At 40.5% G+C, this 26,201-nt stretch overlaps 1 protein-coding gene across 1 annotated transcript in view; it reads right to left on the bottom strand.

The window, feature by feature from the left end:
* Nucleotides 1–3,995: 3,995 nt before the first annotated feature.
* The window catches only part of LOC124622301, a 119,107-nt gene continuing 96,901 nt past the window's right edge, over nt 3,996–26,201 (bottom strand). The window contains exon 4 of the mRNA XM_047147972.1: nt 3,996–4,640. Within this exon, the coding sequence (XP_047003928.1) occupies nt 4,385–4,640 (256 nt within the window). The 3' untranslated portion in view covers nt 3,996–4,384. The remainder of the gene's footprint in view (nt 4,641–26,201) is intronic.

Consider the following 26,201-nt stretch of genomic DNA (forward strand, 5'->3'; position numbering starts at 1 on the left):
ATTCCTGGGTTGTACCGAGTCACGAGATCGGTGCTCTTTGTGGCCACACAGTGGTTATGTGGGGGATAGTAAGTGACTGGGGAGACAGGGAATGGGAGATCTGTTTCTAGGCAGGGTAGGACTTTTTCCATCTGTAAGGCCCTTAGTGAGAGCCTTGGCATATTTGGAGAGGGACTGCTAGTCACTGCAGATGCAACGACCACAGGTGGTTAGGCTGTATGGAAGGGACTTCTTGTTGTGGGAATGGGTGGCAGCTGTCAAAGTGGCATTATTGTTGGTGGTTAGGAGGTCTGATGTGCACAGAGGCACTGATGTAGCCGTCCATCAAATGGAAGTCAGCATGGAGTGTAGGTGAGGTAATGGGCTGAGGAGGGACCAAGTGAAGCGAATGGGGGAGAACATGTTGAGATATAGAAGAATGTGGATAGGGGGTCCTCACCCATGGTGATTTCATCAATGAATCCAAACCAGGTGAGGGGAAAGGGGATTCTGGATAGCTAGTATGGATTACTCTAGATGTACCATGAATAAAATGGTGTCATGCAGATGCCTGCAGCATCAACAATGATGAGCAGGGCACCGATAGGTAAAGGAACAGAAGGTAAGGAAAGTCAGTAGAGGACATGATTAGTGTCTTTTACACAGTAGGGTAGGTTACAGTCAAGAGGCTGACATCTGACAAAGAATTTTGTCCAATAGCTGAAATTATGTGGCAGTATTTTAAATGTGCCTGTCAGCCACTCAGTGCCTCCTTCATATGGTGAGTAGCAGTCAATCCATTTCAGATTGCTTTTACCTAAGTTAAACAGAGTCTACCAGACTATCCTTTGGGATCTCCTGGTAATTCAAACATGCAACGAAGTGACCAAACGAACGATTCCTTTGGGAACTATCCGACTAGAAGATTGGGACCATCAGTCCGGATCTGCCAGCTAAATATTGAGGGAATTAGTCGATCCAAATCTGAATATCTTTCAAAGTTTCTATTGGACAATAGCATCGATGTGGTACTCCTTCAGGAAACACATACCGACTCGCAGGAAGACTTACAAAGAAGAGGACGTATTCAAGGCTTCCAACAAATAGGTGCAACATATCATCACGCCTATGGCACCGCCACATATGCCCGATCCAATATTGAACATGCACACCTGCTGTCCACAAGCACAGAAAACAACAACCATGTTGTTGATATAAAAGTAGACAACATAAGACTTATAAATGTCTACAAACCACCAAACCAAATCTGGCGAAGTACTGTACTACCCGTACATTAACACCCAACGATATATGCCGGTGATTTTAATAGCCATCATGAAATGTGGCGATACACCCAAAATAATGAACATGGAGAAGCGAATGAATATGGAGAAGCGCTGGTGGAATGGGCCGACGAGAACGATCTACATCTTATATTCGATGCCAAGGAGAGGGGCACATTCCACTCGGCCGCCTGGCGCAGGGACTACAATCCGGACCTTTGCTTTGTAACTACCGATAACGAGGGAAAACCAGTGCCTATACATAGAAGGGTTGCCACAGATTTCCCACACAGCCAGCATAGGCCTGTTATTTTAGACATCGGTGTCACTATACCCCTGATACGGTCCTTCCCTCGACCTAGATGGAATTTCCAAAAAGCTGACTGGGAGAAGTATTCAGCGGACCTTGATAAATGCATCCGGTTTATACTGTCACTACCTAAATGCTACGATCGTTTCAGGAAAGCTATAATTACCACAGCTAAAAAACACATCCCTAGGGGGTTTCGAAAAGAATGCATCCCATGATGGGATGCAAAATGCCATCAGCTATATGAGGATTTTACTAGTAGTGGTGACCAAGAAATAGCTGATGACCTCCTCCACAATCTAGATTCCGCAAGAAGACAACGATGGACTGAAGCAACTGAAAGAATGAATTTCACTCAATCAAGTAGGAAGGCATGGAGTTTGTTACGTAAACTCGGAGGTACGACAAGACCAGCCCAGAAAAATCCAACCATAACACCAGAGAAAATTGCAAATAACATTGTCGAAATGTCAAGAGCTCCGAGAGACAAACCACATACCAGGATGATTAAGCGCGAACTCAGAACACTAAAAAAGAATACTCCAAATATATCAGAGCTTTCCAGACCATTCACTGAGGATGATGTCATTACTGCCCTCAAGGATATGAAACCGGGCAAAGCCACAGGTTTTGACAACATACATCCAGAATTTCTAACCTACGCTGAAAAGAACGTAGTCAAATGGCTGGCAAATTTCTTTTCGAACATTTTGACTACAAACCATCACCCTAGAGAATTCAAAAAGGCAAGAATAATAGCTTTGCTGAAACCAGGGAAACCAGCAGACCAACCGCTAAGCTACAGACCAATAGCACTTCTTAGCTGTACATACAAACTTCTCGAACGACTTGTCCACAATCGAATTAGCGGCATTATTATGGAGAACTTACCTATAGAACAGGCAGGCTTCAGACCTGGCCGTAGTTGCTGTGACCAAGTTCTGGCATTAACATCCTACATAGAGGCTGGCTTTCAACAGAAATTGAAAACAAGTGCTGTATTTCTAGACTTAACATCTGCATATGATACTGTTTGGAGGGATGGAATAATTTACAAACTCTTAAGAGTGATTCCTTGCCAGATTCTAACATCCTTAATACATAATATGCTGAGTAACAGAACCTTCCAGGTCACCCTAAACGGAAAGACAAGCAAAACAAAACTTATTAACAACGGGCTTCCGCAAGGCTCCGTATTGGCCCCTCTTCTGTTTAACCTCTATATAGCAGATCTCCCAAACACAAAGTCAAGAAAATTTTGCTATGCGGATGACATAGCACTGGCTACCAGAGACAAGTATCTCTCCAATACAGAGGAAGTCCTTAATAATGACATTGAAATACTATACAATTATTTCAAGAAATGGAGACTCAAGCCAAACCCTAACAAAACTGAAGTATCTACATTCCATCTTAATAATAAAATGGCAAATGAAATTATTAACATAAAACTCGGAAACACCAACCTCAAACATAATAAGTTTCCAAAATACTTAGGTATAACATTGGATCGCACTCTTTCTTACCGAAAACATCTGGAGAACACCACTGCAAAAATTGCAACACGGAGTAACATCATCCAAAAACTTTGCGGTACTACTTGGGGAGCTAACGCAAAAACATTACGCACCTCATCTATCGCCTTAGTGTTCTCTGTGGCTGAGTACTGCGCTCCAGTCTGGATTAATAGCTGTCACACCAAACTTATTGACAGGCAATTAAATAACACAATGAGGTTGATTTCTGGAATTGTTAAATCAACGCCCACGTACTGGTTACCAGTGCTATGTAATATCCTGCCCCCGGACCTGCGTAGAAAAGCGGCCCTACAGCACGAATTCAGAAAGATTGAGACAAAGCCAGAACTACCAATTAAAGAAGAATTCTCACAACTGCGACACACTCGATTGAAATCAAGAAAGCCACCCATACGCACAGCTGAGCAGCTTCAAAATAATAACTATGACCACATGAAACAATGGAGACTAGATTGGAACCAAAAGACACATGACCAACTACAGACCTGGTTTGAGAGCTATAACTGCAACATCTCTGGAATGGAACTAACACGGAAAACATGGTCCGCATTAAATCGAATACGTACTGGACATGGCAGGTGTGCGGATTCACTACACAAATGGGGAAGAGCGATGTCACCAGAATGCGACTGCGGTGCCCCTAGACAGACGATACAACACATCCATGGTGAATGCTCCTTGCGAGCATATGCAGGGAACTGGTCCGACTTCCTGGAGGCATCCCCATCGGCGCTAGAATGGATCTCAAACCTCGATATAACCTTTTAACTGACCAATATAAACATAAATTATATTTATGATTGTTATAAGATTTTAGTGTCTAACACTTGATGTATTAATGTTGCATGTATAGCCATACGCTAAATAAATAAAATAAATAACAGAGTCTTTTAACATATATGTTTAACTAGCCCATCCTATACAAATATTCATGTTGCGTTAGTGTAGGTTTTTACTCTGGCTAGTCTTTCCTTGTTTCCTTTAAACAAAGACATACTCTGAAACCACAGAACTTTTCTAAATGTTTACAAGACATATACATTGCAATACAGCTACAATACAGATGAATTCTTCAGGATTTTTTTCCATAAATCACGCTGAATTAATTGAAAAGATTCAATTGTTGGTAACTAATAATTAATAAATGTACCTTTTAATTTATTTCAAGTATTGTAAACATGGTATCTCTCTCTCTCTCTCTCTCTCTCTCTCTCTCTCTCTCTCTCTCACACACACACACACACACACACACACAAACACAAACACACTCTCTCTTAACTGTTTGACATTTGATTCAGTGTCCATGCCTGTTCTTTCAGCTTTCTCAACACATCAATATACTGATGAAGAATGGCATCATATTCTGTACCCTTTAGCATATTGTATTGGGTTGTTGTTGACTGTAGTTTCTGAAGTTCAGTTCTGAGTTCACTCAACTTCTCCTTCAAAAGAACTTCTAACAGTTCAAGAGCCTCTATTTGTTGTGGTTCTTCAGAATAAAACGCCAGTGAAATCCTGCATTCAAGAATTCTGCAAAGAAAAGAGAATGAGAAGCATAATACCACTGCACCCATCTGGTGTGATCACAAAAAACTTATTTGTATTTAAGTTGAAATATGATTTTTATTCACAGATTGAGTAACTGACTTTCACGGTACGTGGAAACTTCAACCTTAGAATAGGAGGAAAGAAGATAAAGTTGAGGTCATTGCAGGGAGGGTGGAGATAAGTGTTAACATCCCATCGACAATGAGGTCACCAGAGACCGAGCACAAGCTCAGATTAGGGAAGGAAATCGTCCATGCCCTTTCAAAGGAACCATACCGGCATTTGCCTGAAGGGATTTAGGGAAATCATGGAAAACCTAAATCAGGATGGCTGAACACAGGTTTGAACTGTCATCCTCCCAAATGCGAGTACAGTATGCGAACCACTGCAAACCTCGAACGGTGAGGTCATTACAGATAGATATGAAACAGATGTATAATCACTAACTCATTCCACATTACTTTCCTGATCAGCTAATGATACACAGTATCTCTCTAACATGTTACCAATAGCATACCATGTTATGAAATATTATTTTGATATGAAAGACCATAATCTTTTATAGAGTAATTATTTGCGAGCAATCATGTATCTAGCAAAGGAGAAGTGTTCCTTTTGTATCAGAACCAGCTCATAAGTTCTAAGTTCATATGTCTGCCTGTGGCTGTATATGTACGGATGTGTGTGTGTGTGTGTGTGTGTTTGTGTGTGTGTGTGTGTTTGTGTGTGAGCGCGCGCGCGAATGTATACCTTTCCTTTTCCCCCCCCCTAAGGTAAGTCTTTCCGCTCCCAGGATTGGAATGACTCCTTACCCTCTTCCTTAAAACCCACATCCTTCCCTCTTTCCAGATGAAGCAACCTTGGGTTACGAAAGCTGAAATTTGTGTGTGTGTGTGTGTGTGTTTTCCGGATGGCTCGCTTTCATATGACCAAAAATATTCCCTACTTCCCAAAAATATTTTACTGGGTGCTAATACATATCCTTCGTCATTGCATCCATCACTCAAATCACCAATATACGCTACGCGGTAATTGTAGCTATTTTGAAGGAAGTAATTGTAGCTATTTTGAAGCCAATATTTTCACTGAAGTTGAGCAAAATATTTGTTAGAAAGGTTTTGTGAAACCCAAGATTTATCTAAATTTGCTGTAAGTCCATTATTCTCAGCATGCAGTATGTGCTTGGTACACAAAAACCTCGTTCTTACTACTGCAATGTTCCTGTCTTGTGTTACAAATTTCGTCCACCATTACAGTTTCTGAATTAAAAACCAAGTGGGTGGAGAAGACAATGCATTGAAGTGACTGGCCAGATCAATCAATCTTATCACGGACATTACCCTGTATTTCTCTATCCATCGGATACTATCCTCTGTCATACTAAAGTAATACAATTCTACGTTCTTCCATTTGTAAAAGTCATCAAATATCATAGATTTCTATGCTCTTCTTGGAGAATCAGAATAGTTGACCTTTTGTAAAAGTCATCAAATATCATAGATTTCTATGCTCTTCTTGGAGAATCAGAATAGTTGCTGGGACTGTTCTGATGTTACTGCACTGTTTATACACACAGTTGATACAGAAGCACCACAACGTTTTGTAGTTTTATGAACAGCGTTACCCTTACTACAAAACAGCCAGTAAATCCTTCTATGAAACAAAGGAGTTAAATTTCGAATGTACAAGTAAACCGAATGCAGTAAGATTATATCCGAATGTAAAGACACTCGATACAGGTTTTTAGGAAAAACCTTTGTTAACTAATGCAGAATTGACAATCTTATTTTAATTGATAGTTACTGTCAAGTAAACTAATCGCCACCACTTGTGATAAATTTATCATACGTCTACTGTAAGGGAAAAACATTCGCAGTATGTCCTCTATAACTGAAATGAATAGACAAACATTTAAATCAAGTCAGCTTTTTACATAGACGGCACTTACCTAAACTGAAGGATCTTCTGGCTCAGTGTCTTCAGATTCACTGTCGCTTGTTTCAGCCAGGTGTATCATCACAGAATCCACTATGGTCTCTCTTAAACCCTGGTTCAAGAAATCAGTTTCTTGCAATGCTACTGCGTGTTTTATGCACCTCTCCCAGTCCTGCTGAGTAACATTGTCAGGAGCTTCGTGTGTTAGCTACTCGACATCAGCAAGTTTGAAAGTAGTATTTCTTTTTGCTACTTCTCGTTTTACTTGGGCCCATATCAATTCAATGGGATTATACTGGCAGTGATATGGTGGTAGACGTACCGCTTGGTGTCCCATTTCGTTTGAAGTTGATCTAATTTGCAAGTCTTTTTGACACCTACGATTTATTCCTTAGACGGGAGTTCAGCCTTCGTTTCATCGACTGAAAATGAAACATTCTTTCTCTTTAACCACTCCATAATATCTGCCATGCAACAATTTGAACGTGGCAGCTTTTCTACCTGAATGGAGTGGTAGCTGACATTATCCATCACCATAATTGACCTCCTTCCAGCGCAGACAACAGTCGAATAAGCCAAATCTTAAAAACTTCTCCATTCATTTCTGAATAGTAATCAGATTGGCAAGAACTTTTCCCACCACGAAAAACAAGTTTGGCCTCTGGTATGAAGGTTTGGGTTGGGCTGGGTTGTTTGGAGGAAGAGACCAACAGTGAGGTCATCGGTCTCATCGGATTAGGGAAGGAAGTCGGCTGTGCTCTTTCAAAGGAACCATCCCAGCATTTGCCTGGAGCGATTTAGGGAAATCATGGAAAACCTAAATCAGGATGGCCGGACACGGGTTTGAACCTTCGTCCTTCCGAATGCGAGTCCAGTGTGCTAACCACTGCGCCACCTCGCTCGATCTGGTATGAAACCGGTGGTTAATGAACCAGCGTCTGCGATGATTAATCTGTCACCTCTACCAGTAGGCACTTTCAAACTGCTGTTTCCTTTGGAGTCGTGCCATATATACTTATTGCTGTGGTTCTGTGAAACCCAAGTTTCATCCAAGTACACTACAGACCTGTTGTCTTCAGCAAGAAAGAAGTGCATTGTATGCAAAAACTTCGCTCTTGCTGTTGCAATGTCTCTGCATTCCATTAAGAATTTCTGTCTGTCATTACACTTCTTGAATCGGAAACCATGGGAGTGGAGAAGATGAAGAACCGAGGTCTCTGAGCCCGAGTAATTAATATTTTCGTGGAGGTCAGCCTGTATTTTTTAGCCTTTGGATACTCTCCTGTGTTGTAATATCCAAGTACAGTTTTACACATGAGCTCTTTGTTAAAATCGTCAAAGTCTGTTGATTTCCATTCACATTCATATCCCTTTCTTGGAGAATTGAAACATAAGTTATTCCTCGCTTCTTCATTGACAGTCAGATCAGTAAAAAACTTGAGTACATTTGATATGATAATTTTCAGTTGTTTATGAATGACTCTCCGCCCTTTAAGCACACCAACTGGAGGAGTACTACAAGTAGGCCGTTGCTCCTGCATTGTTGTTCACCACCAAACACACATCAAAGCACCTTTCTAAAGACAATAAGATGCTGAGATCAGACGTAAACACTTGATATAGCACGGTAACACTGAGCTTTCAGCTGCTCTGACCCACCGCACTGCTATCAGTACCTACATGGCAACAAAGCCGAGAGGCGGGCGAATCACAGCCCACACGCAGCCCCTGCTGGCAGGCAGTGGCCATGACCTTGAGGACTCTACTTTCATGCCGGCCACTATACTAGCCCTTGACAATGAATTTATAGAATGACCTGAGTTATTCTTTTTAAGGTGGTCAAAAATAATGGCCTGTTGGGCAGTAAAATAATAAACAGAGAAGATATTTTGAAATAAAGTTTCACAAAACTAAGTTTCCAATGGGTTTCAAAAGAAAGTTTTATAATCACTGTATATTACCAGTTTTTACTTATGGCAATGAAATATACAGAAATTATCATCAAATTGAGGCTGTCTAATCGAGGAGTAGAAAGAGGTATGTTGAGAATTATTTTGAAGGGAGGGATGGGGATGAAAACAAACTGGAAAGGGAAACTTAATTATGACAAATAAAATGAAAGGGGGCAGGATACACAGCCAAGAAGTTTTCCCCAGAATTCAAGAGATGAGACTGCCCCCCCTTTCAGGTTGGCAGCAAGCTACAATATGTCCACAAAACAAGCCTAAAAGGATAGTGTCGCCACCTGGTGGTGAAGATCATCTATTAGAATTCCCATGGTGTGTACTATTGGTAAAAAATTTATATATTTGAGACAATAACAGCACTTGGGGTTAGAGTAGTTGCACGAGATATAAAGTGAATGTAAGGCTTGGTCAGCTTATATATCAACATGCAGACAAGCTCATCTGTGATAAGAGGCAGCCCCTACAGTTGACTCCCAGCTGACTTGATACAGAGGTGAAACAATGATGTAATAAACAGCAGCTCTCTAGTCTGGAGGAGGGTAAGTCCAGACAAGTAAAAGGGGAAGCAATATTGAAGCAACTAAAACTGTAAGATCAGAAAGACACAGGTGGTATAAAACAAGATCATAGAAAAAAGAAGAAGCTGGCAGAAGGATATACGTAGATTAGCCCCCACACCTCCAAGAAAGTAGCTTTGGAAAATTAACAATTTGGCATAATGACTACAAAAGCTGTGGTACAATGCACTTTTGCTCACTTTAGTCATCTCAGTGACCCACTGTCCATATAACTGGAGTCACTGCATTCTGCTTATGTAACAAATAGTTAAGAAAATGTAAAATCATACCTTATATTTCTTCTACTCATATTCCATACTTTCATCTATTTAAGGTAGGGAAGAAATTCTGGCAGTTTCATTCCAGACTTCCATTAAGCATGATACTGTTTATTTATTACTTTCTTTGCCCTATCCCCTTCCTCTGTGACAGTATATGTTCATCTATAGTCATAATCTATAGTCTCTTCTTCTCACTGCTGTACGCTTTCCACTGTCATTATAAAATTTTAGAAACAAACACAATATTGAACTCACCCCATGGAATCAGAGTGTGATATACAGGGTGTTCAGAAACAGTCTGAAAAGCTTGTAAGGGTGTTACAAGATTGGTTGTGCTGAGAAATAACTGTCAAGAAAAAGGTTTGATATGTTATGCCATTTCAGAGTTAATTAGCACTGAAATTAGCCAACTAGGTCATTGTCTGCAAAAATTTTGAAGGTCTACCAGAGACGGTGTCACCAAAAAAGTTCTTTGTTTGGTTTAATAAAACCAAGCAAGGGAGTGATACACAAACTGGATGTGAGATGGTAGGAAGGATCAAACCCTGGCCAAAGCCTGAACAGTCTCTTGTGCTATCACTTATGCTATGAAAAAGAACCGGCACTAATTGTATTTGACGGGCCACTTGAATCTATGCGCTCAACAGCCTGATTAGCTAACTTCAATGCTAATTAACTCTGAAACGATGCAACATACTGAATTTTTCCTTAACAATTACTTCTCAGCACAACCTACCCTGCAGTACCCCTTTACAAGCTTTTCAGACTGTTTCTGACCATCCTGGATATTCTTAAGATCAAGCTAAGCTCATAAAAAGAAAGCACCATCTACATCTACATTACATCTGTACTCTGCAAACTGCTGAAGTGTAGGAGGCAGAGGGCGAGATTTCTTCCACTTCTATTTTTGTATGGAGCACGGCTGCTCAAATGTCTCAGCAAGCGAAGTAATTTATGTGATCAATGTAGAAAAAGATAGAGTGCTACTTACTGTAAAGAAGACATGTTAAGCTGTAGACAGGCACAACAAAAAGACATTTACACAGAGCTTTCGGCCACAGCCTTCATCAGGAAAATAGAAACACACACCACACACATACACACACACACACACACACACACACACACACACACACACACACACAAGCAAGCACACCTCATGCACATCACATGACCCTCAACTCCTGCAGCTTCGGCCCTACACAAATCATAGCACGTATACTGTGTTGGCTACAGTAAAAAATTCTCGTGTGCTGCATCAGCAAATTATCAAATTATAAGCCAGGAGGAAAAGGATGCAAAAATTACAAAAACTGTGTGCCCATGTCAGCTGGATTCTTCACTCAAAAATAAAATCAATATGATTCCAATGCTGAAAAAGACAGAAAATGTAACAAACAAAACAAATGCCGCAGAAAGAAACAATGTATTTTTACTGGGTGATAGTCACCTTAGAGTTGTTGCCCATGTAATAATAAATGCTAATAACAAGGTAGCTGTCTTAGGTTATATCAGACCACATGTTCACATTGACCAAGTACAGTAACTGATATTTCTCAAAAGATAATGAAGGAAGACTAAATTGTGATGTGTGGTGGTTCAAATGGCATTGCATACAACAAAAGTTTGTGTGCTGCTAATGTCTTAATAACAGTGCTATATGACCTGAGACTTTCTAACATAACTGTACTTGATATTCCACACAGGCATGATTTTATACAATCCTCATGAGTAAACAGGACAGTAATAGCTACAGACAGACATTATGCAGAAATCTGCAACAACTCTGAAAATATTGATAGGACCGAAGTACACAAGTTTGATAGAGAACTTTACACAACTCATGGCCTTCATCTCAACTGGCATGGGAAAAATCATCTAGCGATTGTAATATATGACAGCACTGCACATGCAGGGAACAATGTGAACTTAGGACAATCAGATTTGAACAAAGACTGCACCAAAACACAACAAAATTGTAGGAATGGGCGTAGACAGATTACACTGGACAACTTGCTGGTGAAAAAACAAGATAAAACCGTTTCTTCCCTATCTTTAAGTGTGTGTAGAAACAGACCAGCTTGGAAAAACGTGTAGTGAAAAATACCTTGCCCAGACCTTCATTGAAACTTCTTTTTTAGGGAAAACTTTGTAACTGCTTCTGCAAAATGAAACTAGTAATTTACAAACAAAACAGTAGAGGCTTCTGCAGTAAGATCAATGAACTTATAATCAATGTCCAAGAGCCACGAGGAAGAGACTATGCTCATGTTCTGTCCTTCAGTGAGCACCATATTAATTTTGGTATAGAAAAACTTGTGATAAGTAATTATTATTAGCAACATCATTCTACAGAAAATATAAAGCAAAATATGGTGTTGCCACCTATGTTAAATACAATGTCACATGTAGAGCAACTGATGTGAAGAATTATTGTTTAAAACATCATTTAGATGTGTGTGCCATGCGAAATGTCTGTAAATAATTCTCATATATCAGTAGTAATAGTGTATGGAGCAGCTTAGGAAACTTAAGTCTCTTTTTGAAGCAGTCAGATGCTCTCCTAATATACATATATTCAAAGACGGAAGAAATGTGATAGTGCTTGGGGATTTCAAGGTAAACTTTCTAACAAATTCCAGAGACAGATCAGACTCAGAAAATTTGAGGTCCACATATAATCTTGCTTCTGTAGTTAGTTTCCATGGTAGAATAACTTCATGTACAAACATGCTAGATGATAATATACAGACCAGACTAAAACAGTTAATACAACTACCAGTCCTAAATGGCCTACCTACATCCACATTTCGCAAACCATCATAAAGCACACTGTGGAGGGAGTGTTCCACTGCACCAGTTATCAGGGTTTCTTCCCATTTCATTCACATATGGAATGCAGAAAGAATGATAGTTTGAATGCTCTGTGTGTGCTGTAAATATTCTAATCTTGTCCTCACAATCCCTATGTGAGCGATATGTAGGGGGTTGTAGTATGTTCCTAGAGTAATCATTTAAAGCCAGTTCTTGAAACTTCGTTAGTACTCTTTCTTGGGATAGCTATCTAGTCTGGCAGTTCAGTTCCTTCAGCATTACTGTAACACTCTCCCATGGGTCAAACAAACCAGTGGCCATTCGTGCTGCCCTTCCCTGTATAGATTCAATACCACTGTTAGTCCTACTCGGTACAGATCCCACATACTTGAGCAATATTCTAGAACCAGTCACACTAATGATTTGTAAGCAATCTCCTTCGTAGACTGATTACACTTCCCCAGTGTCCTACCAATAAACCAAAGTCTACCATCTGCTTCACCCACAGCTGAGCCTATGCTATCACTTCATTTCATATCCCAACATATTGTTACACCTAGGTATTTGTATGAGTTGACCTATTACAACTGTGACTCATTGTGAAGTGCACAATTTTACATTTTGGAAAATTTAAAGCAAGTTGCCAATCTTTGCACCAGTTTGAAATCTTATCAAGATCTGACTGGATATTTATGCAGCTTCTTTCAGACAGTACTTCATTAAAGATAATTGCATTGTCTGGAAAAAGCCTGAGTTTACTATTAATACTGTCTGCAAGGTGATTAATAATCAACATTCCCAACACACTTTCCAGGGCCACACCCAAAGTTACTTCTACATCAGACAATGACTCTCCATTTAAGACAACATGCTGTGTCCTCCCTACCAAAAGATCCTCAATCCAATCACGAATTTCACTTGATACCCCATATGATCGGACATTGGGCGATGAGTATAAGTGTGGTACTGACCCAAATGCTTTTCAGAAATCAAGAAATACTGTATCTACCTGACTGCCTTGATCCAAAGCTTTGAGTACGATATGTGTGAGTTGGGTTTCACATGATAGATGTTTTTGAAATCCATGCTGGTTGGCACTGAGGAGGTCATTCTGTTCAAGGTGATACGTTTTAGCTCAGAATATGTTCTAAGATTCTAAAACAAATTAATGTCAAGGATATTGGATGGGTAGTTTTGTGGATTACTTCTACTACCCTTCTTGTGGATGGGTGTGACCTGAGCCTTTTTCCAAGAACCAGGCACTGTTTTTTGTTCAAGGGATCTACGACAGATTAGGGATTTCACTGGGTCCAGGAGCTTCGTGCAATTTTAACGATTTCAGCTGTTTCTCAACACCACTGACACTAATATCTATTTCATTCATCTTTTCAGTGGTACAAGGGTTAAATTGGGGTAATTCTTCTGGGTTTCCTCTGTGAAGGAACATTTGAAAACAGAGTTAAACATTTCAGTTTTTGCTTTGCTATCCTCAATTTCAGAACCCATCTCATTCGCTGGGGACTGTACATTAACTTTGGTGCCACTAACAGCCTTTAAATATGACCAGAATTTCTTTAGCTTTTGTGAAAGATCATTTGACAATATTCTGCTATGGCAGTCACTGAAGGCTTCACGCACTGCTCTCTTTGCCAAATGCATTTCCTTCAGAATCTCTCTATCTATAGCCCTACACTTTGGTTTACATATATTATGCATTAATCTCTGTTTCTTTACAGTAACTGTACACCATTGTGAATTATTCTACTGGGTACATGTCTATCCCGCACATGGCCAACTTTTCTTTTAAAATTGAGCCATAGCTCCTCTACATGCTCCTGCCCTTTCCTGAAAGTTTCAAGTTCCTCACTGAGATATGACATTACTGGTTTTTATTATGTTGTTTCCTGCACATATGTATTTTGTGCTTGTTTTAATTGTCTTTTGCACTTTGGTAATCATTGTTGCCACAACTGCATCAAGGTCACTGATACCAGTTTCAATCTGGACATCCTCAAAGAGGTCAGGTCTATTTGTTGCCATTAGATCCAACATATTTCTATCATGAATGGGATTCCTAAGTATCTGTTCTAGGACGTTTTCAGAGAAAGCATTTAGTAATGTTTTACAGGATTTTTTTATCATGCCCACCAGCAACAAAACTGTAATTGTCCCAATTAACTGTTGGATGATTAAAGTCTCCACCGATGATTACAATATGATTGGAGAACTTACGTACAAGCACACTGAGGTTTTCTTTAAAGTTTTCGGTTACATCAGGAGATGAATCTGGTGCGATAGAAGGATCCAATCATCTGCTGAGTCTTTTCCAAGCAATCTCGCATGCAACTACAATTTCTATCTCAGTAGATTTGAGTTTCTTGTCTTCTGCAACAAATATACCACCTCCACTTCCCATCTCCCTATCCTTTCAAATTTCCCCAAAAAACCTCGGCTTCCGTTTCCAGTTTCAACCAACATTCAGTACCCAGTATTATGTGACCTTCACTGCTTTTCCAGGACCACTTCAAACTCTGGCACTTTGCTGTGAATGCTTCAGTAGTTAACCACTAGCATTTTAATAATCTCTCCTGTGAAAGACACCTCTTTTCATCTTACATCATACTTCTGGGTTTCCTACTGCTAACATTATCTGGATTGGATGAAGAGTTGCCTAAGCTACCTTTTGTGTTCTTCACACACGTTCAGCTACCTGGGTAGCAGCCTCTGATGTGTAGTGCACACCTGACCCATTTAGAGGCACCCTACAGTTCTGAGCCCTATGACACAAGTTCAGGAAGTCGCAGCCTAGCTTATCACAGAACTCATTATTAACAGTGCAAGTAGCTATAAGAATGAGACGGGCCTTCCACTGGAAAATAGCTAGGATAATTAATTATGAGACTATCTGAACTTTTAAATCACAGACTGGAGATCTGTGCATATTTTAGATAATGTCAATTCCAAGTAAATTTTCAGTAATTAAGTGGCACTGATATCTGAAAGTACCCATCGCTGACCTAGAGTTAAATGCCAATCAACTACTTGTAGATGTTTCTGAACTCGTTCACTACAAATTCTCTATCAATAAACCTCAGCAACACAAATTATATTCATTTCTAATTCTGATCACAAAAGCCCACGGGAGATAAACATTGCACAGGAGAGCCAACAGATACAGAGGGTATTAAAAAAAAGGAATCCAATGTCTCTTTCTCAGTCATGCTTCACAATCCTTCTCAATATGAAATTAATGAACCACACCATCATCATAACACAAGAAAGAAATGTGGCATACAATGTGACCTGAGAAATCCGTGACTGGTGCAAAAAGATGTAAAATACACAAGTAAAAAACTCTTCAATGCACTTTCAAGTAATATTACACATCTACAATGTAATAACATACTATTTAAAAGTAAGCCAAAGCAACTCTGCTTGAAAAAAAGTTTTTATTCTCTAGATGAATTCCTTAGCAGAGATAGAAAAGATAATTTAGCACATATTTCTGTGTGTTCCTGGTTTAATGTTTCTTGCTGCTTTAATTACATTAATTTATGTTCTACAATGTAGGAAAAGACTTACGGTAAAGAAGACATGTCAAGTTGCAGACAGGTACAATTAAAAGACATATGCAGATAGCTTTCAGCCACAGCCTTCATCAGAGAGAGAGAGAGAGAGAGAGAGAGAGACCTCTCACGAGCACACGACCGCCAACTCTGGCATCTCATCTCGGAATCTACATCTACATCCATACTCCGCAAGCCCTCTGATGGTGTGTGGCGGAGGGTACCTTCAGTACTTCTATCGGTTCTCCTTTCTATTCCAGTCTCTTATTGTTTGTGGAAAGAAAGATTGTCGGTATGCCTCTGTGTGGGCTCCAATCTCTCTGATTTTAGGAGGGAGCAATATACTGCTTGACTCCTCGGTGAAGGTATATTCTCGAAACTTCAACAAAAGCCCGTACCAAGCTACTGAGCATCTCTCTTGCAGAGTCTTCCACTGGAGTTTATCTATCATCTCCGTAATGCTTTCACAATTACTAAATGATCCTGTAATGAAGGGTGCTGCTCTCCATTGGATCTTCTCTATCTCTTGTATCAACTCTACCTGGTACAGATCCCACACCAGTGAGCAGTAGTCAAGCAGTGGGCGAACAAATGTACTGTAACCTACTTCCTTTGTTTTAGGACTGCATTTCCTTAGGATTCTTCCAATGAATCTCAGTCTGGCATCTGCTTTACTGACGATTAATTTTATATGGTCATTCCATTTTAAATCACTCCTAATGCCTACTCCCAGATAATTTATGGAATTAACTGCTTCCAGTTGCTGACCTGCTATATTGTAGCTAAATGATAACAGATCTTTCTTTCTATGTATTTGCAGCACATTACACTTGTCTACATTGAGATTCAATTGCCATTCCCTGCACCACGTGTCAATTCGTTGCAAACCCTCCTGCATTTCAGTACAATTTTCCATTGTTACAACCTCTCGATAAACTACAGCATATCCGCCCGAAATAAGTGTCAAATGAAAAAACTAAAAAGAATGAAACTTGGCTAGCTTGAAGGAGGAAACCAGATGGCGGCTATGGTTGGTCTGCTGGCTGCCATAGGTCAAACGGATATCAACTTCGTTTTTTTAAATAGGAACCCCCATTTTTTATTACATATTCGTGTAGTACATGAAGAAATATGAATGTTTTAGTTGGAGCATTTTTTTTTGCATTGTAATAGATGGTTCTGTAATAGTCACAAACATATGGCTCACAATTTTATACAAACAGTTGGTAACATGTAGGTTTTTTAAATTAAAATACAGAATGTAGGTACGTTTGAACATTTTATTTTGGTTTTTCCAATGTGATAAATGTACCTTTGTGAACTTATCATTTCTGAGAACGCATGCTGTTACAGCGTGATTACCTGTAAATACCACATTAATGCAATAAATGCTCAAAATGATGTCCGTCAACCTCAATGCATTTGGCAATACATGTAACGACATTCCTCTCAACAGCAAGTAGTTCGTCTTCCGCAACATTCGCACATGCATTGACAATGCGCTGACGCATGTTGTCAGGCGTTGTCGGTGGATGACAATAGCAAATATCCTTCAACTTTCCCCACAGAAAGAAATCCAGGGACGTCAGATCCAGTGAACGTGCAGGCCATGTTATGGTGCTTCAACGAACAATCCACCTGTCATGAAATATGCTATTCAATACCGCTTCAACTGCACGCGAGCTATGTGCCAGACATCCATCATGCTGGAAGTACATCGCCATACATTAACCCACCAAGGTCGCTGATGTTTTACTTGTCGCAGCCATTGTGGATTTTGCATTGCCCAATAGTGCATATTATGCCAGTTTATGTTACCTCTGTTGGTGAATGACGCTTTGTCGCTAAATAGAACGCATGCCAAAAATTTGTCATTGTCCCGTAATTTCTCTTGTGTCCAGTGGCAGAACTGTACATGATGTTCAAAGTCGTCGCCATGCAATTCCTGGTGCATAGAAATATGGCACGGAAGTTTCTGAGATTCCCGAGTCTCGCGCAATTTGTCTGCTACTGATGTGCAGTTTAGCCGTGACAGCAGCCAAAACACCTACTTGGCCATCATCATTTGCTACAGGTCGTGGTTGACATTTCGCATGTGGCTAAACACATCCTGTTTCCTTAAATAACGTAACTATCCAGCGAACAGTCCGGACACTTGGATGATGTCGTCCAGGATACCGAGCAGTACACATAGCACACGCCCTTTGGGCATTTTGTTCACAATAGCCATACATCAACACGATATCGACCTTTTCCGCAATTGGTAAACGGTCCATTTTAACACAGGTAATGTTGTTGTTGTTGTTGTTGTTGTTGTTGTCTCAGTCCTGAGACTGGTTTGATGCAGCTCTCCATGCTACTCTATCCAGTGCAAGCTTCTTCATATCCCAGTACCTACCACAACCTACATCCTCCTGAAGCTGCTTAGTGTAATCATCTCTTGGTCTCCCTTTACGATTTTTACCCTCCACACTACCCTCCAATACTAAATTGGTGATCCCTTGATGCCCCAGAACATGTCCTACCAACCGATCCCTTCTTCTAGTCAAGTTGTGCCACAAACTTCTCTTCTTCCCAATCCTATTCAATACTTCCTCATTAGTTATGTGATCTACCCATCTAATCTTCAGCATTCTTCTCTAGCACCACATTTCGAAAGCTTCTATTCTCTTCTTGTCCAAACTATTTATCGTCCACGTTTCACTTCCATACATGGCTACACTCCAAACAAATACTTTCAGAAACACCTTGCTGACACTTATATCTATACTCGATGTTAACAAATTTCTCTTCTCCAGAAATGCTTTCCTTGCCATTGCCAGTCTACATTTTATATCCTCTCTACTTCGACCATCATCAGTTATTTTGCTCCCCAAATAGAAAAACTCCTTTACTACTTTATGTGTCTCATTTCCTAATCTAATTCCCTCAGCATCACCCGACTTAATTAGACTACATTCCATTATCCTCATTTTGCTTTTGTTGATGTTCATCTTATATCCTCCTTTCAAGACACTATCCATTCCATTCAACTGCTCTTCCAAGTCCTTTGCTGTCTCTGGCAGAATTACATTGCCATTGGCGAAGCTCAAAGTTTTTATTTCTTCTCCATGGATTTTAATACCTACTCCGAATTGTTCTTTCGTTTCCTACACTGCTTGCTCAATATACAGATTGAATAACAGCAGGGAGAGGCTACAACCCTGTCTCACTCTCTTCCCAATCACTGCTTCCCTTTCATGTCCCTCGACTCTTATAACTGCCATCTGGTTTCTGTACAAATTGTAAATAGCCTTTCGCTCCCTGTGCTTTACCCTTGCCACCTTTAGAATTTGAAAGAGAGTATTCCAGTCAACATTGTCAAAAGCTTTCTCTAAGTCTACAAATGCTAGAAACGTAGGTTTGCCTTTCCTTAATCTAGCTTCTAAGATAAGTCGTAGGGTCAGTATTGCCTCACGTGTTCCGATATTTCTACGGAATCCAAACTGATCTTCCCCAAGGTCGGCTTCTACTAATTTTTCCATTCGTCTGTAAAGAATTCGCATTAGTATTTTGCAGCCATGACTTATTAAACTGACAGTTCGGTAATTTTCACATCTGTCAACACCTGCTTTCTTTGGGATTGGAATTATTATATTCTTCTTGAAGTCTGAGGGTATTTCGCCTGTCTCATACATCTTGCTCACCAGATGGTAGAGTTTTCTCAGGACTGGCTCTCCCAAGGTTGTCAGTAGTTCTAATGGAATGTTGTCTACTCCCAGGGCCTTGTTTCGACTCAGGTCATTCAGTGCTCAGTCAAACTCTTCACGCACTATCACATCTCCCATTTCATCTTCATCTACATCCTCTTCCATTTCTATAATACTGTCCTCAAGTACATCGCCCTTGTATAGACCCTCTATATACTTCTTCCACCTTCCTTCTTTCCCTTCTTTGCTTACAACTGGGTTTCCATCTGAGCTCTTGATATTCATACAAGTGCTTCTCTTTTCCCCAAAGGTCTCTTTAATTTTCCTGTAGGCGGTATCTATCTTACCCCTAGTGAGATAGGCCTCTACATCCTTACATTTGTCCTCTAGCCATCTCTGCTTAGCCATTTTGCACTTCCTGCATTTTTATATTTTCTCCTTTCATCAATTAAATTCAATATTTCTTCTGTTACCCAAGGATTTCTGCTAGCCCTCGTCTTTTTACCTACTTGATCCTCTGCTGCCTTCACTACTTCATCCCTCAAAGCTACCCATTCTTCTTCTACTGTATTTCTTTCCCCCATTCCTGTCAATTGCTCCCTTATCCTCTCCCTGAATCTCTGTACAACCTCTGGTTCTTTTAGTTTATCCAGGTCCCATCTCCTTAAATTCCCACCTTTTTGCAGTTTCTTCAGTTTTAATCTACAGGTCATAACCAATAGATTGTGGTCAGAGTCCACATCTGCCCCTGGAAATGTCTTACAATTTAAAACCTGGTTCCTAAATCTCTGTCTTACCATTATATAATCTATCTGACACCTGTCAGTATCTCCAGGCTTCTTCCATGTATACAACCTTCTTTTATGATTCTTGAACCAAGCATTTTGTTCACAATAGCCATACACCAACACGATATCGACCTTTTCCACAATTGGTAAACGGTCCATTTTAACACGGGTAATGTATCACGAAGCAAATACCGTCTGCACTGGCGAAATGTTACCTGATACCATGTACTTATACGTTTGTGACTATTACAACGCCATCTATCACAAAGTGAAAAAAGTGGTCCAACTAAAACATTCATATTTCTTTATGTACTACACGAATATGTAATAAAAAATGGGGGTTCCTATTTAAAAAAACGCAGTTGATATCCGTTTGACCTATGGCAGCGTCATCTAGCGGGCCAACCATAGCGCCATCTGCTAGACAAGTTTCATCCTTTGTAGTTTTTTCGTATGATGCTTATTTCGTGAGATATTTGCCCCAGTCACTATCAATGGACCACCCTGTATATATTGTGAATAGCAATGGTTCTACGACACTCCCCTGCGGCACACCTGGAATCACTCTTACTTTGGAAGACTACTCTCCATTGAGAATGACATACTGCATTCTGTTATCTAGGAACTCTTCAACCCAATCACAGAATTGCTCTTACTTTGTTCATTAAACAACTGTGGGGAACTGTATCAAACGCCTAGCGGAAGTCGAGAAACACGGCATCTACCTGGGAACCCGTGTCTATTGCCCTCTGAGTCTTGTGAACGAATAGCGCAAGCTGGGTTTCACACGATCGTCTTTTTTTAAACCCATGCTGATTTCTACAGAGTATATTTCTAGTCTCCAGAAAAGTCATTATACTCAAACATAATACGTGTTTCACAATTTTACAGCTGATCAACATTAGAGATATAGGTCTATAGTTTTGCACATCTGTTCGACGTCCCTTCTTGAAAACGGAGACGACCTGTATCCTTTTCCAATCTTTTGAAACGCTATGCTCTTCTAGAGACCTACAGTACACCGCTGCAAGAAGGGGGGCAAGTTCCTTCACGTACTCTGTGTAAAACTGAATTTGTATCCCATCAGGTCCAGCGGCCTTTCCTCTTTTGAGCGAATTTAATTGTTTTTCTATCCCTCTGTCATCTATTTCAATATCTACCATTTTGTCATCTGTGCGACAATCTAGAGAAGGAACTACAGTGCAGTCTTCCTCTATGAAACAGCTTTGGAAAAAGACATTTAGTATTTCAGCCTTTAGTCTGTCATCCTCTGTTTCAGTATCATTTTGGTCACAGAGTGTCTGGATATTTTGTTTTGATCCACCTACTGCTTTGACATAAGACCAAAATTTCTTAGGATTTTCTGCCAAGTCAGTAGATAGAACTTTACTTTCGAATTCGTTGAACGCCTCTCGCATAGCCCTCCTCACACTACATTTTGCTTCGTGTAATTTTTGTTTGTCTGTAAGGATTTGGCTACGTTTTTGTTTGCTGTGAAGTTCCCTTTGCTTCCGTAGCAGTTTTCTAACTCGGTTGTTGTACCACGGTGGCTCTTTTCCATCTCTTACGATCTTGCTTGGCACATACTCATCTAATGTATATTGTACAATGGTTTTGAACTTTGTCCACTGATCCTCAACACTAACTGTACTTGAGATAAAACTTTTGTGTTGGGCCGTCAAGTACTCTGAAATCAGCTTTTTGTCACTTTTGCTAAACAGAAAAATCTTCCTACCTTTTTTAATATTTCTATTTACGGCTGAAATCATCGATGCTGTAACCATTTTATGATCGCTGATTCCCTGTTCTGCATTAACTGTTTCAAATAGTTCAGGTCTGTTTGTCACCAGAAGGTTTAATATGTTTTCACCACGAGTCAGTTCTCTGTTAACTGCTCAAGGTAGTTTTCAGATAATGCACAGGATTCTTTGTCCCTGCCACCTGTTATAAAAGTTTGAGTCTCTCAGTCTATATCTGGTAAATTAAAATCTCCACCCAAAACTATAACATGGTTGGGAAATCTACTTGAAATATTTTCCAAATTTTCCTTCAGGTGTTCTGCCGAAACAGCTGCTGAGACAGGGGGCCTATAGGGACATCCAATTACCATATTTGAGCCCTCTTTAACCGTGCTTTTTTACAGAGGCGCAAACCGTATTCAGAAAGGATAGATTAAATAAAGTAGGTGGTGGTGTATTTGTGTCTGTTGGTAGTAGTGTACCTTGTAGCGAAGTTGAAATAGATAGTTCCTGCGAATTACTATGGGTAGAAGTTGTACTCAACAGCAGTACAAAATAGTAATTGGCCCTTCTACCGACCCCCGACCCAGATGATATAATAGCTGAACGCTTCAAAGAAAACTTTAATCTCATTACAAAAAAATACCCCACTCATACAGTTATAATTGGTGGAGACTTCAATCTACCTCGATTTGTTAGCAAAAATACATGTTCAAAGCTGGTGGTAGACAGAAAACATCTTCAGAAATTGTACTAAATGCTCTCTCTGAGAATTGCTTTTAGCAATTAGTACATGAGGCCACACAAATTGTAAATGGTTGTGGAAACACACTTGACCTCTTAGCCACAAATAATAGTGATATAATAGAGAGTGTCATGACGGATACAGGGATTCGTGATCACAAGATCATTGTAGCGAGGCTCAAAACCATATCAACCAAAACCACTAAAAATAAACGCAAAATATATCTATATAAAACAGCAGATAAAAATTCGCTTGATGCCTTCCTAAGAGAGAGTCTCCACTCCTTCCACACTAATTATGTAAGTGTACACCAGATATGGCTCAAATTCAAAGATACAGTATCGACAGCGAAAGATAGATTCATACCGCATAGGTTAATAAGAGACGGGACTGATCCACCATGGTACACAAAACACGTCCGAACACTGTTGCAGAAGCAACAAAAAAAGCATGCCAAATTCAGAAGAACGCAAAATCCCCAAGACTGGCTAAGTTCCACGGAAGCTTGAAATTTAGTGCGGACATCAATGCGAGATGCTTTTAATAGTTTCCACAATGAAATATTGTCTCAAAATATGGTAGAAAACCCAAAGAGATTCTGGTCATATATGAAGTACACCAGTGGCAAAAAACAGTCAATACCGGCACTGCGCGATAGCGATGGAAATGTTGCCAATGATGGTGCCACTAAAACAGAGTTACTAAATACAGTTTTCCGTAATTCATTCACGAAAAAAGATGAAGTAAATATTCCAAAATTCGAAACCAGAACAGCTGTTGCGAGGTCATCCACATGGGTACTAAAAGGAATCCAATAAATTTTGGACATGCGATAAATCGCACGAATCTAAGGGCTGTCAATTCGACTAAATACCTGGGAATTACAATTTTGAGCAACTTAAATTGGAAAGACCCCATGGATAATATTGTGGGGAAGGTGAAAAAAAGACTGCGCTTTCTTGGCAGAACACTTAGAAGATGCGACAAACCCACTAAAGAGACAGCATAAATTACACTTGTCCATCCACTGCTGGAATATTGCTGCGCAGTATGGGATCCTTACCAGGTAGGATTGACGGAGGACATTGAAAAAGTGCAAAGAAGGACAGCTCGGTTCATGTTATCGCGCAATAGGGGTGAGAGTATCTCTGATATGATACGTGAGTTGGGGTGGCAGTCACTGAAGCAATGGCGGTTTTCTTTTCGGCGAGATCTATTTACGAAATTTCAATCACTAACTTTCTCTTTCGAATGCTTAAATATTTTGTTGACACCCACCTACGTAGGGAGAAATGATCATCATAATAAAATAAGAGAAATCGGAGCTCGAACGGAAAGATTTAGTTGTTCCTTTTTCCCACGCTCCATTCGAGAGTGAAATGGTAGAGAAGCAGTATGAAAATGGTTCGGTGAACCCTCTGCCAGGCACTTAAGTGTGAATTGCAGAGTAATCATGTAGATGTAGATGACCTTCACCCAAATTATTTCACATTTCGGATCTCCGTCAATTTCCTTCAATACTAGTGCACTTTTTATCACTATAAACACGCCTCCCCCTACACTGTCCAGCCTGTATCTGTGGTATACATTCCAATCTGAGTTTAGAATTTGATTACTGTTTACCTCTGGTTTCAGCCAACTTTCTGTCCCTAGTACTATGTGGGCATTGTGATTGTTTATTAATGAGAGCAGTTCTGGGACCTTTCTATAGACGCTCCTGCAGTTTACTATTACCACATTAATATTGTCATTCCCTGTTGCGTTTTGCCTACTGCTACCTTATCACGTCTCAGGAGGCGTCTTGTCGGGCCTAGGGAGGGAATTCGCTAACCTAAAAAACCCACAAGTGCACTCCACACGTACTCCGTTACCCTTGTAGCTGCTTCCTGCGTGTAGTGAATGCCTGACCTATTCAGGGGGACCCTACATTTTTCTACCCGATAGCAGATGGTCGAGAAATTTGCACCCCAGATCTCCGCACAATCGTCTGAGCCTCTGGTTTAAGCCTTCCACTCGGCTCCAAACCAGAAGACCGTGATCGGTTCTGGGAACGACACTACAAATAGTTAGCTCAGATTCCACCCCACGAGCGAGGCTTTCCGCCTTCACCAACTCTGCAAACCGCCTGTATGAACTGAGGATGACCTCTGAACCCAGACGGCAGGAGTCATTGGTGCCAACATGAGCAACAATTTGAGTCAGGTGCCCCCAGTGCTCTCTATCACCACCGGCAGGGCCTCCTCCACATCTCAGATGAGACCCCCCGGCAAGCAGAAAGAGTGAACACTGGCCTTCTTCTCTGACCTTTCCACTACTTCCCTAAGAGCCTCCATCACCCACCTAACATTGGAGCTCCCAATCACTAATAAACCCCTCCCCCCCGAGTGCCTGCTCAGACTTTGCTGAAAGAGCAGCTACAGGTTGACTCACAGGGAGAGCAGGCGACGCCACACGGCCAGCCTCCACATTGACCCTCCGCCTCGTGCGTCGCGAACACCGTAGAACCCGCCACTCCTCTTGAGGAGAGGGTGGCCCAACCGCACCTGGTACCAGCAAATATGTATCGACAGCAGGGGTCGTGGGTGAAGCATGTAACACCTCGGGTGTACCATGCAACACACCAGACTCCACACTGCCACTACACTCCGAGGCAGCAGCCTGAACACAGCTGACTATGGCCATCAGCATGCTCAGCTGTTTGCGAACAGTAGCCAGCTCCTCCTGCACCTGTACACAGCAGTCACACATCCTATCCATCCTAATAAATCAACAATTTACTGTAGAGACTTAAGTAATCAACTTTTAACTAGACTGCTAATTCTCTAAAGGCAGCCGATAGCCGACTAAACTGTGGTTACTAGACACTTCTTGTTGGAAACAATGAAAATAAGCACTAACTGCCTCTGGACTGTGTTCAAAACAAACACGAAATCTATGGGACACTATTACTAGTACTCGAAAATTAAAGCTTCCTAAAAGCCAAAACACACCGAACAAGAAGTGACAAGTAAGAGAAACACAGCTAATACTTAAATTTACGCTCAAGCTGGTGGTCGCATGTGCATGAGGTGTGCTTGCTTGTGTGAGTGAACAGTGTGTGTGTGTGTTTTAGTGACAAAGGCTTTGGCCAAAAGCTATATGTGAGAGTTTTAATTGTCTCTTTCTGCAACTTGACATGCCTTCTTTACAGTAATTAGCAATCTGTCTGCTCCTACACTGCTGATATTCCTACCTGGAGTTTCCATTGTTTAATTGGTGTTCTGAAAGTCAAGATCATTGCCTATTTAGATACTATCTAAAAATATAGCTTAACTCGTTTGTGACTAATTATAACCATCACTTCAGTAACACACTCCTATGGGTCAGCAAACCTGATCTGTTGATTTACTTATTATTAGGAGCCTCAATCGTATGTGGTTAGAACACTCACACATGGTACAATGCTAATTACCCTCTGGCATG

The sequence above is a fragment of the Schistocerca americana genome, chromosome 7, assembly GCF_021461395.2.
Source record: "Schistocerca americana isolate TAMUIC-IGC-003095 chromosome 7, iqSchAmer2.1, whole genome shotgun sequence".
NCBI lineage: Eukaryota > Metazoa > Arthropoda > Insecta > Orthoptera > Acrididae > Schistocerca > Schistocerca americana.